Here is a 14,056-nt window from a genome sequence, read left to right on the forward strand (position 1 = left end):
TAGATAATACTTTTAATTATAGTATTCTAGAACAGTAATACCATTTTTCTAAAGTCTTGACCTTCTCTTTTGCTAATCACAAATTTACTACAAGCATATTTAACTTTGCGTTACAACAAGGTGCTGGTCAAGATTTTTACATAAGAAATTAAAGAAAAATTGTGTTTTTTTTATATTACTAAATTTTGATATGCACGATAGTTCTCTCATCCAAGTTTGTAAAAACAAAAAGAAACAAACTATGAGGTCATCATAGCTCATCACTTTAGTTTGCTGCTGAGAAGCAAGTCCAACAGGTGCAGGAACAAAACAAAAGGCGCAGTCACAACGTCCACAGGATCTGAGTAGTCATGTGTCTCTGCGCTGATTTTGCTTTCAAAAACATGGATGGTAAGTTGCAGTTATAATCATGTATTGATAATTAACAAAAACATGGGAAACAGAAAGGAAGAAACTTCTCTCCAACCAGCTGAAAGTGATTGTTTTTTCTCAGTCAAGGTTATCTACTCCACTCAATACCTAAAGTAGTTGTGTAAACATTACCTAATATATTTAAGGCTGTAAATCTGAATATTATAGCAGAATAATACGGAGTATATGCTTGCTAGACGTAATAATTCTAAATTATTTGGTTGGTTTCCACCATCTGAACAGCTAGATCTGAACTGTGCACAACAGTCAAAGAAATGAACATTCTTTCTACTGTACCACGATGCATTTTTAAGCCAATTACTGACTGGTTTGTGAATTTCATGCAGTTTTATTTACATTTAAAAGAAAGCAGACACGTCCATCATTTGCAGCTATAGCTTGTATATGTTGTCATAAATGTTTTATTTGACTTTACTGTTTATTTTTGATGCACTGTTTAGACAGAGCAATAGATAAATAACTGACACTGAATCATTACTGTTTTATAGAGACAGCAAGAAGGATTGTGGTCCTGGGAAAAACTGGAGCTGGAAAGAGCAGTTTTGCCCACACCCTGTGTGGACAGCCTGTGTTTGCAGTAAATCATACTGCCAAATCTGGAACACAGAAATGTCAGGCAAAGTTCATGTCAGTCAGTGGAAGAATGGTACTCTTTATTGACACTCCTGGATTTATTGACACAAACAGGTCTGAAGAGGAGATGAAGTCTGAAATATTGAGGTGTATCACAGAATGTGCTCCTGGTCCTCATGTGTTTCTCATTGTTCTTAAAGTGGAGAAATACACAGAGCAAGAAAAGGCTGTAATAGACAAAATTAATCAATATTTCTCAGATGAAGCACTTAGATTTACTACAATAATCTTTACTCATGGTGACCAGCTTCCTGAGGGAATGAAGATCGAAGAGTTTGTTAATGAAAGTGAAGGTCTGAGTGATCTGATCAAGAAGTGTGGCGGCTGCTGCCACGTCATTGATAACAAATACTGGAAGAACAACCAGGGAGATGAATACAGGAGCAACCAGTATCAGGTGGCAGAATTACTCAAAACCATTGACACGACTATTGAGGCAAACAAAGGAGGCTACTTCACCAATGAGATGCTGCAAGAAGTGAAGAGAGATATTCAACAAGAGGAAGGTCGCATCAAACAGTCATCTCCAGACTTAACAGAAGAGGAAACTGCAACAAAGGCAAAACAATCTGTGTTTAAAAATCTGTTGTCAGAAGCTGCAGGAGTTACAACAGGAGCTCTACTGGGTGCATTCTTTGGTGGAGCGATAAAATTAATGAAAGAAGAAAGAAGTCTAGGTTTAGCAGTAGGAGTAGTATTAGGAACAGCAGCAGGAGTAGCTGCAGCAAAAGGAATGATGGCAGATGCAGCAACAGCATCTGACACATCTGTCACAGTTCAGACTGGGTCTGCAGAGCCAGCAGCTGAGTAGCATCAAGGTTTGAAACAGGTGATAGAGCTTACATACAAACTATAGCACTAAACCACATTTTTTGAATGTATAAAAGGGTTAGAAATTAAATCTCTGATTTTTTCCATCCTCTGTTAAGCTCTCAATAAAGTACCTTTAATATCCACAGATGTACAGGATCAGCGTATATTGCTAGATAACTGGGCACAACTACTCACATTCACCTTTACAAGCTGCCATCAGAGAGTCATTATTAAATTTATAGAATGGGAAGTTTTGGAATCTATTTGTTCATCATTGATTGGATTTCTGTATTTGCACAGCATAAAGTTTCTTAAGAGTTTTTGTTGAATGCTTACTCTTAACATATAAATGAAGTAACGCATGCTTAATATAATGTGTGAATTTTCCCATTATGCTAATACAGTCTTTATGTTCCAGTTTATATTTCAAACTTTACCCATGAACATGTCCATGTTTTGTGACGGTTTCTTTGTTACAAATGTTCACTAATAAAACAGCTAATTCTATCACATGTAACCAAGTGTCTTGAATTTTTCTTGACAGATTTCATTTATTAGCTGAATAGCCTCATGTTAATGATGAGCAGTAAGTAACAGATTCAGTTACTTACATTTCAATTAAATAATTCATCTGTTATTTTCTTTTAAAAAACAGAAATCAGCTTAAGTCAACTTTACTGTAACCTCAGTTTAATACTTTTAAGTGTTGCTCACGTTGCCAGACTACTATCAAAGTTTCACATATTGAAAAATGCAACAACAAATGAGACTAAATAAATCAAAACAAAATGTAGACTGTGGTATTCTAGGAGTATCAATCGAAACTTTGAAAAAAACATATATAGTTCACAAAACAAGAGAATCTATGCAGTCAGTAGCATTAAAGAAACGTGTGAAGGCCTATATAAAAATAATTCATAAATAGTGGTCCCTCGCTATATCGCAGTTCAGCTTGCATCCTGATTGGCTGTAGACCATTGTCAATCAATCTCGTGCCGTGTCTCCTCTACAGTACACAATGTGTTGAGCTTTGATCACTAGCAGTGTGACTCTAAAGTGCTGTATTGTATGTTTGTAAGTTTTCTCCCCAACAAACACAACAATGTCGACAAAACATCACCACCTGCGGGTGGACTTCTTTTTCTACAAGGTTTGAACTTTGAGAGTGTTTAAACAAGAGAGAAAAATGTCCATGCCTGTCTGAGAAAAGTGTATAAAGTGTGTAGTGAGGGGTTTTAAAGCCTTACAATATCTGTAATAATTATAAAACATAAAGTTGGCTACTTTGCGGATTTCACTTATCACGGGTTATTTTTATAACGTAAATCCTGTGATATACAAGGGACCACTGTAAAAGAAATAAATTCCACTTTCCTGAAGAATAGAAATAAAAATATTAAAACATCCCTAAGGGCAATGAAATACAGCTTAACTTTTTCTTTCTTCTTGCATCATGATCTTTTTGTGTCATGTAGTTATTTATTACCTTTATCTCTGCATTGCAGCACTTTGGATTATTATATGTAAATGTACAGGGAGTGCAGAATTATTAGGCAAATGAGTATTTTGTCCACATCATCCTCTTCATGCATGTTGTCTTACTCCAAGCTGTATAGGCTCGAAAGCCTACTACCAATTAAGCATATTAGGTGATGTGCATCTCTGTAATGAGAAGGGGTGTGGTCTAATGACATCAACACCCTATATCAGGTGCGCATAATTATTAGGCAACGTCCTTTCCTTTGGCAAAATGGGTCAAAAGAAGGACTTGACAGGCTCAGAAAAGTCAAAAATAGTGAGATATCTTGCAGAGGGATGCAGCAGCCTCAAAATTGCAAAGCTTCTGAAGCGTGATCATCAAACAATCAAGCGTTTCATTCAAAATAGTCAACAGGGTCGCAAGAAGCGTGTGGAAAAACCAAGGCGCAAAATAACTGCCCATGAACTGAGAAAAGTCAAGCGTGCAGCTGCCAAGATGCCACTTGCCACCAGTTTGGCCATATTTCAGAGCTGCAACATCACTGGAGTGCCCAAAAGCACAAGGTGTGCAATACTCAGAGACATGGCCAAGGTAAGAAAGGCTGAAAGACGACCACCACTGAACAAGACACACAAGCTGAAACGTCAAGACTGGGCCAAGAAATATCTCAAGACTGATTTTTCTAAGGTTTTATGGACTGATGAAATGAGAGTGAGTCTTGATGGGCCAGATGGATGGGCCCGTGGCTGGATTGGTAAAGGGCAGAGAGCTCCAGTCCGACTCAGACGCCAGCAAGGTGGAGGTGGAGTACTGGTTTGGGCTGGTATCATCAAAGATGAGCTTGTGGGGCCTTTTCGGGTTGAGGATGGAGTCAAGCTCAACTCCCAGTCCTACTGCCAGTTTCTGGAAGACACCTTCTTCAAGCAGTGGTACAGGAAGAAGTCTGCATCCTTCAAGAAAAACATGATTTTCATGCAGGACAATGCTCCATCACACGCGTCCAAGTACTCCACAGCGTGGCTGGCAAGAAAGGGTATAAAAGAAGAAAAACTAATGACATGGCCACCTTGTTCACCTGATCTGAACCCCATTGAGAACCTGTGGTCCATCATCAAATGTGAGATTTACAAGGAGGGAAAACAGTACACCTCTTTGAACAGTGTCTGGGAGGCTGTGGTTGCTGCTGCACGCAATGTTGATGGTGAACAGATCAAAACACTGACAGAATCCATGGATGGCAGGCTTTTGAGTGTCCTTGCAAAGAAAGGTGGCTATATTGGTCGCTGATTTGTTTTTGTTTTGTTTTTGAATGTCAGAAATGTATATTTGTGAATGTGGAGATGTTATATTGGTTTCACTGGTAAAAATAAATAATTGAAATGGGTATATATTTGTTTTTTGTTAAGTTGCCTAATAATTATGCACAGTAATAGTCACCTGCACACACAGATATCCCCCTAAAATAGCTAAAACTAAAAACAAACTAAAAACTACTTCCACAAACATTCAGCTTTGATATTAATGAGTTTTTTGGGTTCATTGAGAACATGGTTGTTGTTCAATAATAAAATTATTCCTCAAAAATACAACTTGCCTAATAATTCTGCACTCCCTATACACTGTGCGCAGTGTGTTGTTCGCTTCTTTTGGCTAAAACCCAGATAACAACTTAGACAGGTAGCAGAAGCGAAGCACAAGTCAAGTCACAGTACAAGAACAAAAGCAAACGACTCACTGCAGAGACACATCATGAGCCAGATTGTATTTTTGACACACTTTCCTCAGCATGGAGTGGACAAGTAACTTTTAAATAGACATTACTCCAAAAATATGATTTTTTTGTCATTCAAAATCCTAAGGTGTGACCTGTTTTTTAAATCAGCTGAGTTCATTTCAAGAGCTATTTCCTTATAAAAAAAAATCTTGGTTCTCTAAGCTTTAATCTCATAAAAGCAAGATTTTTGGTTATATAGGGTTGTTTGGTGACACATGGCTTGCAAAGTAGTACTGCATTAAGGTAGTTCATGATTTTCTTTTAATATCTCAAACATGTTTTAAATTTGGTTGTGTCACAAGAAATCCTTCATGTGTAGCTGTGGTTGGCAGAAAGGAAGTGGACCCAAATGCACAACTCAAATACAAAACATAAACTTAAGGCGGCAGCTTTATTGCTGCGGAAAACTGTCCAAACATAAGCTAACAAAAAACAAAGTATAATGGAAACTAAAAACAAAAACACTGAAAAATGACAGCTCAAACACCAGGAAACAAGAAATGAGGAGCTAACGCTTGACCACTTTAACACAGACTCACACACAAGAGGAGGTACAACGCAAGAAAGGGCAACGGAAAACACAGGGTTTAAATATACAAGTCAGTAATGAGGAAATGGGAAACAGGAGCGAAACACAGCTGGGATTCATTAGACATAACGAGACAAGAGAAGGAAAACTAGACAGACTGACACAGGGCATGGGACTGTCAAAGTAAAACGAGAAATAACACGAACATCAAACCGGGTACGCATGACATTATACAAGGAACACAAGTGAGGCATTCAGACAAAACCTAAAGGCTGGGAAATCACAGCGGTCCTAAAGAATAAGTAAGGAACATGAAAACATGACAAAAGACAAAACTATGAAAACCCCACAAAATCCCAGAACACTGAATAAACAAAACTTAAACACGGAGTCACCCGACTCCAGACCATGACAGAAATAAGTATGTTTGTTGGGTATGTAATACATTACAAGTAAAAGGAATCTAGAAACAATTAGGATTTACAATAAATCTATTTCATAAAAACATACAAAATAGATTTATTGCATGAAAATGTTCATGCAAAATTTTACTGAGACTGGGCCATCCTTTATATATAATATGTCCACTATGTCCAAGACACACATTCAGAAGTTGCAGTAACATCAGAGGGAGCTTCTTTATTTCAAACCAAAATTTAAAAATGGGAAAATTGTGGGAAAGCATTAAATAATTCACATGTACATGTATATATACATATTACCCGCCCAGTTTAATAGTTTTTGATGATTAAGGACCGTTGAATGTGCTTAACATGCGTTTTGTTTACTACTGATTTCTTGTGTAATTAGACACGATGGTCCTGCTTGTCTATACTTTGCTGTGATACTGGGTTGATAGATTTTTGATCTGAAATTTGAAAATTGATCAGAGATGAAAATCAGATGTAATGAGTTAATCTGATTTTTTCATCTATTCATTTTTTCTTCCAGTGACAAAGACAAGGAGAATTGTCCTGCTGGGAAAAACTGGAACTGGGAAAAGCAGTCTGGCTAATACCATATTTGGCGAGACCAGATTGAAGATTAATCATTTTAATGACTCAAACGCATGTTTGTCTCAGAGCGAGACCAAGACTGTTGATGGAAGAAGCCTAACTTTAATCGACACTCCTGGTTTCTTTGACCCAAGCAGGTCTGAGAAGTTGGAGCACGAGATGTTGAGCTGTATTACAGAGTGTGCTCCGGGTCCTCATGCTTTTCTCATTGTGCTCAAAGCAGAGAAATTCACAGAGCACGAAAAGGCTGTCATCGCACAATTATGTGAACATTTCTCTGAAGATGTTCTTAAATACGCTGCAGTGGTTTTTACTCATGGTGACCAGCTCCCTGAAGGAACGAAGATCAAGGATTTTGTTAATGAAAGTGAAGCTCTGAGTGATCTAGTGAGGAAGTGTGGGAGTCGGTGCCACGTCATTGACAATAAATACTGGAAGAACAACCAGGAAGATGAATATAGAAGCAACAAGTTCCAGGTGGCAGAGCTGCTCAATAGCATAGAAGATATAGTGACAGAAAACAATGGAGGATACTACACTAATGAAAAGCTCCAAACACTGGAGACAGAAATACAAAAAGAGGAAAATCGGGTTAGAAAGTCATCAGAAAATCTGTCACAGGAAGAGATTAGAAAGCAGGCTAAAGTTAACATCATTAAGAGACACATGGAAAATGCACAAAAATCATGGCTTAAACCTTTTGTGGGTTTGGCTGTCATCACAGGATTATTTGCAACTGTCTCAGCTTTGTTGATCAAATCGAAGTTTGGTAAGGTATTAACAGAAGTGCCAGCTTATGTGGTAGAACAAATACCAGAGAAAATCCCAGTTCCAGTTAATCCAGTCCCTGTCCCTGTTCCATCTGTTCCATCTCTTCCTGTGTCATCTGAATCATTCCCCATTCCAGTCCCAGTATCTTCTGAAGAGGACGTTGTGGGGGGTTTTGAGGCCATTTGGAGTAGACTTCATGTTTTGTATGAGAGAATATTCAATCCCTGGAGTCCATTTGAATAAACACTGACGCACAGACAGAAAATAAAACAGCTTAATCATCATATATTGTCCTTTAAATCTTACATAAAAATAGCATTAATCTGTGTGGCTAAACCATGAGATTAAAATACTTTTATTTTGGCCGATTTTGAATTTTCATGGAAAGTATGAATGTGTTACTTTTTTTGTAATATCCTAAAAATGTTGAGTAAATAAAAGATAGTGGTCATATATTAAAACATGTATAGTAAAAAATAAATGGGTATTACTTGATTATAATCTGAAATTGCTTGATCAGAAGTTCTTCTTAGCTTTGTGATGTTTTAACGCGTTTACATGCAGCAGTACCAGCACTATTTTACCTGTTAAACCTGTATGATGTCTCCTGCAGCTCCAGAGGACCTTTACATAATCATATAAATGTAATGCACATCTATAAAACAGGTGTTTTTTTATTATGTGACTCTCCTTGTGCTTCTTTATGGGTCCATGTGTATATTGTATGATTCATTGATAACAATTCCAATCAAAAAAAAATCGTCTGTGTATAAATGGATGCACAGTTTTTCATGTGAGGTTTTCCCTCAATATGCCAAACAGCTCTATGTATTAAACTAAGTAATATGTTTGTCATGGGATCATTTCCTTATGACGGAGCTTCCCAAAGTGTGGGGCCCGCCCCCCCAGGGGGGCGCAAAGCAATTGCAAGGGGGGCGCGGTGTGAAAAGGGGAAAAAAACAAAAAACAAAAAAAAACGCTTGGACACTGCTAGCACGGGGCGCCCACACAAACGCAGTGCAGGAGATGAAGCATCGCTGAATATGTTTCCAAACCAACTTCATTCTAAGCCAAAGACTAGAAAATATGGTGAAGCAAATCTGCCCTTTCCTATCTCCCCTGCAGAATTGCTTTTCCCTGCGTCGGGAGCACATGCTGGGTTCTTCAAATCACCGACAAACAATATCCCACAGTTTTTTATGTTTTTGAACCCATTTTGCACAGAGAGGCATTTTTTGAAACATGTATTGATATCAATGTTGAATATTATTACACAGGAAAAAAAAACAACTACAGGTAAAATAATTACACCGTGATGACTGTGCCTTTCTAAATGGAGGGACATTTTTCTTGTCAAACAAAGGGGGGCCTAGCAAAAAAAGTTTGGGAACCACTGCCTTATGACAATGACAGCATTTTATTTCAATGTATCAGTTTGCTGCCTCACTTTCACTCACTAAAGCACAGCTGTTGTTGATTGGTGCATAAAAGTAATAAAACATAATTTTATGTAAACTTATTCACTTTCCATTCCATTTTCTTAGACACAGACAGACTTTGTCAATCAAGGTAACACGGTGTAGTGTACATAAGAATGAGACTTGTTCCATTGGCTCCAAGTGTGCAAAAGTATAAGCTGACTGTTAAATTCTCAAATGCTGTCGGGAGCCAATGCAGCCACAGCTGGAAAATCAAAGGAGCCTACTAGGCCAATAACAAGCTCCAAACAGTGAAGAGAAAAAATACAAAAAGAGTAAAAATCATTAAAAAGACATGAGAAAATCTGTCACGGGAAGAGATCAGTCTTCAGATTATTGTCATTGACAATAAATACTGGAAGAATCCATTTAAATAAACAAAGATCCACAGCCAGATAATAAAACAGCTTAGTCATTATATATTGTCCTTTAAAGATAAAAAAAATACTTCCATTAATCTGTGTGAAATGACAGCGTAAACCCTCACACCATTATGCTGCCTATATGTATTCATCATATTTAAAACTTGTGAAGCCACCACTAATATCCTATTAGTGAGTTGCAAATACATTTCATAGTAGTAAATGGGTTGATACACAAAACATTTCTTACACTCAGAACACTTTATACAGCTTACCTCATCCCCAAGCACTTTCTCTCAATGCAAATGCGCTTCTCTATCAACTTGGGGTCAGTGTTGTGTCCTACAATACTTTAGCATGCAGACTACAGCAGCAAGGCATTGAAACTGTCTTTCAGAGCTACCTTCTGAGCTACAGCCACAAATAACTAACTTTTAACTATTGTTATTTGACCACACCTGAGACTCAGCGCTGTGGCTGTTTCACTTTGTATTTGTACATTTGCCAAATAGTTTGATCTTACCCAGAAACAAGTTACTCCACTCGAAATGTGGTATTAACATTCAACTGTCACTGTCTTGTCATTTTGACTGTGTTATGTTTCATATTCTTGAAGCTGTGAGCAGGAGTTCTAATGCTACATGGTGATGGTCTAATAGTACTTTTTTCTTTTATAAGCACTTTTTTAGCATAAAAATCATGAAGTATTATGGATATCATGGAATAATTTAATGTTAATGTTATTTCTGTGACATAGAGTAACAATGACAACCATGTTAACTGGATGTGTTTTGAGTATTCTGGCAATTTACTGGAGAAAACTTTAAAGAATCAGGGCTGGTAAAACATGTAATAACTTTTTTATTTTTTTTTTATTTAAGACCATTCTTTAAAAATTTAAAAATAATAAATGCTGTGAAATGGATAAACAACATATATTTATGTATTTACGTGTTCTAGATGGACTTATCACACCACAGTGATCAAACAATCTCAGGTCAAATAGTAGTTTCTTTAAAACTGTAGCCTGAGGCCAGGATCACAGCGTGTCTCAGGACGCTGTTATCTTTGCTATTTCTTGCTAGACTTTCTGTTCCTCCTTGTGCTTGTTTTGATTATACATGAGACAGCATACTCCAAAAAAAAAAAAAAAACTATTTGAAAACAACATTTCACACTCCCATTCACACCTATGGGCAGGGCAATTTAGCATCATTAATCTAACCCCACTAACTGCATGTACCCAGAGAGACAGAAACACAGGAAAAACAAGGTAAGTGAATAAATAAAATACAATACCATAAACAATCTGGAAATTTTATATTGAAAATCTGAAAATGTACATAGTTGGAGTGGCTGTTAAAGTGTCTAGTTCTGTAGTGAGGCCGCGAATAATCAGACTGGGATGTGTTAGCAATAAGCCCTGTCTCAGTCACTTATGGATGTGTGTGTGTGTGTGTGTGTGTGTGTGTGTGTGTGTGTGTGTGTGGTGGTGGTGGGGGGGGGGTCCTTTGGATTGCCTGGGGATAGAAGCTCCCCTCTCAGTTCTTGCCTGGATGATGCAGAACCTTCTGCCTGATTGCAGAACTTGGAACAGTTTGTTGCCAGGATGGGATGGGTCCTTCACCCACATAGCAAGCAGGTTTGGCCCGGATCTGGTGTCAAGCCGGCACTGCTGGCTGACTTCTGGCATGATAAGATGTATGTCATCCAGATATGGGCCAGGCCTGGCATAGATGGCACTGTGTATGTGATGGCATGCCACATCTTGCTCGATTGTGGTTTGGTTTATGTGGCCCAGCCCCATATAAAGCAGACCTGGCCGGGATCCGTAATCAAGCTGGCACTTCTGACTGACTGGTGTCATGGCAGAGTATATGTCAACTAGATGTGTGACCTTGGTTTTGAATATGAAAATGAATGTAACTATTGATCAAAGTCAGAAAAGGAAGCACTGAAAACAGGAACATGCTTTACATAACATAATGCAAAACAAGCTAAAAAAGAGAGCGAGAGGGGAAAAAGAAAAGGATTCATTTATCCAGTTTCTTCCGCTTATCCAAATCAGGGGTGAGGCTGGAGCCTATCCCAGCTGTCATAGGGCAACAGACTACGTGATCTGTAGTGAGCATAGGGAGCAGGTGAAAGGCAACCTATGTAATGGAGAGAAGAGATGTATATAGTAGAATCAAAAAATAGCTGTGTGAATGATAGGGAGACAGATATAATGGTAAATTTTCAAGGACTAACGCTGGTGATAGACTTAAAGATGATAAGATTTACATTAGCAGTGACCAAGATGGAGACATAGTTAGAGAGGCATGTGCAGAGGAAGGATCACATCATCACATACAAGGTCTTGAACAATAAGGCCCCATCTCATCTTAGAGACCACACAGTACTGTATTAGCAGTACCATTAGAGCACTTCGCTCTCGCTCTGCAGGCCTACTTGTTGTTCCTAGAGTATTTAAAAGTAGAATGGGAGGGAGAGCCTTCAGTTTTCAGGCCCCTCTTCTGTGGAACCAGCTTCCAGTTTGGAATCAGGAGACAGGCACCCTCTCTACTTTTAAGATTAGACTTAAAACTTTCCTTTTTGCTAAAGCATATAGTTAGGGCTGGACCAGGTGACCCTGAATCCTCCCTTAGTTATGCTGCAATAGGTCTAGGCTGCTGGGGGCTTCCCATATTGCACTGTTTCTTTTTCACTTACCCTTTTCACTCACTATGTGTTTATACAACTCTCTGCATTTAATCCTGAGTTAGTATTAATCTCTGTCTCTTTTCCACAATGTGTCCTTGTCCCATCTTCATTCCCTCATCCTCCCCAACTGGAAGGACAAGTCACACCATAGTGATCAAACAACTTTAGGTCATGAAGCCGTCTTTTAAAATTGTAGCCTGAGGCCAGGATGAAAGCATGTCTCACAATCAGTGGTTATCTTGGCTATTTGTTGCTTCACTTCTTGTTCATGCTTGTGCTTGTTATTGTTATGCATGAGACAGCATGACCGTCTCACTAATTTCCCTCAAATGTAGCTTCTAGTTCATATTTAGCCTGCAGATCGAGATTGATTGTGACACTTGGAGTGGGTGTAAAATTGATTTAGTTAATAGAGCTTAAATGTGTTTTGAGCCCTGAAAATGTTATATTTTTTCAGAAAAAATTAATAGTGCTACATTTATTTTAAAAAAGCAGCTGATTTCAAAGACATTGGATTTCATGCATTGATTGATTGTGTAATCTGCAGTTATGCATTAATGAAGCATTACATGTGCATGTGCCAGTAAACTGTCAAGAGGGAATGAATGCATCAGTTTCTCCCATTTTTTAATTAAAACTCCCTTCTTTGTTTAAAACTTGTTTCACTAGGATGAGAAACAGAAACATTTTACCAGTCCCTTATTCAAACTCTGAATTGTCCTGTTTTTAAAGCACTGAGGGGATTTACTGAGCTGTTCAACACTATGTCAGAATCAGAATACTTTAATAATCCCTAAAGAAATTATGTCTCAGTTCATTGTGCAGTCACAGTTATCAAAGTATCTGCTTCAAACAATTTTTTCATATCTTCATATCTTTTATTTATAAATAGTTTTTATAGTATATGTGGCTTTTGATTTTCAGTTCTGTTACTACTTATAAAATAAACAAAACAATTGACGCAGGTTAATGTGATGACCAGCTCTGATACATAAAATGTGAACAGTTATATAACGACATGCTGTGGGTTTGAATCGATTTCCAATCCCACAGCAAAAAATATTTCTGAGCATGAGGTGTTGCTCATTGTTTTGTGTAGTTACAGTGTCAGTTAACAAGTCCAGTTGGTGACAAACGAAAGCACAGCCAAAGTGCAGCAAGAGAGCAGGTGGAAAAACACACAGCAAGGACATCGTGAGGTCCCGGTGACAAGTGTGATTTCTTTTTGAGAACATGGACGGTCAGTCAAGCTTACTTTATATCAAATACAATTAAAGAGTACAAATATGCATTTAAAGGAAATGTTTTATTAGCTTCTGATTAATTGAAAAACCTGAATGAATCAATTCATTGTTACAAAAATCCCTTGAGAGGGGCAGACTTGGTATTGGGGACACCTGGATGTTTTCAGTAGTCTGAGGGTCTTTTTGTCTGCTGTGAACAGTCAGTGTGATGTGATGTAGAAACCACGTATGTGTACTCTCTCTTTCTCTGTTGAGTCTCCATGATGCACAAGAGTGCATGACAAAGACCCATGTAACTTAATGCATGCAGCCTCTCTCAGCAATCTGGTGTTTTGGAATGGGCAGTCTGACAAAGATGTGATAAGAAATTACCAAACCTTCAAATTCCATATCTTTAGTATTTTGTGTTGGCGTCTTTTCAGCATAGTGTGGCTTCTGTAACAGCAATTTCAGTGCCTGTGCAGAGGAGTTCAAAGCTAATATGTCCCAAAAACGGACAAAACAGAGGGTGACTTTGACTTTGGACATTGGAGTTGTGATCCTTCATGGTGATGAAGAAAAATACAGAGCTGGCATGTAAAAGGGCATTTATTCTTCCAGGACCTGAAACTGCGTAAAGCACACTCCGACAGCCAAACCCATCTGTTCTCTGATTGGATTGTTAAATTTGTGATTAACGTGACATTGACCAATCAGCTGAAAGGAAGAAAAATCGGGTCAAAATTTGTATTTGTAAGTCCCATAGCCAGGGAAGCTGAGCGCAGAGTTTTACACGTAGTTCTTTGCTTTGTATCTGTAAGCAGACCTTAACCAAAAAATTT

General features: G+C 38.0%; 2 protein-coding genes across 2 annotated transcripts; both read left to right on the top strand.

The window, feature by feature from the left end:
* Positions 1–383: 383 nt before the first annotated feature.
* Positions 384–1,876, top strand: LOC308408118 (GTPase IMAP family member 7-like; the record flags this gene model as incomplete). The annotated part of the gene is made up of 2 exons (XM_080900223.1): positions 384–390; positions 921–1,876. The coding sequence occupies 2 exons, from the start codon at positions 384–386 to the stop codon at positions 1,874–1,876; spliced, it is 963 nt and encodes a 320-aa protein (XP_080756349.1).
* A 3,268-nt stretch (positions 1,877–5,144) lies between these two features.
* LOC308408125 (GTPase IMAP family member 7-like) lies at positions 5,145–7,691 on the top strand (the record flags this gene model as incomplete). The annotated part of the gene is made up of 2 exons (XM_080900233.1): positions 5,145–5,157; positions 6,613–7,691. The coding sequence occupies 2 exons, from the start codon at positions 5,145–5,147 to the stop codon at positions 7,689–7,691; spliced, it is 1,092 nt and encodes a 363-aa protein (XP_080756359.1).
* Between the last annotated feature and the right edge of the window lie 6,365 nt (positions 7,692–14,056).

This window comes from Rhamphochromis sp. 'chilingali', assembly GCF_963969265.1.
Source record: "Rhamphochromis sp. 'chilingali' genome assembly, chromosome: 1".
Lineage (NCBI taxonomy): Eukaryota > Metazoa > Chordata > Actinopteri > Cichliformes > Cichlidae > Rhamphochromis > Rhamphochromis sp. 'chilingali'.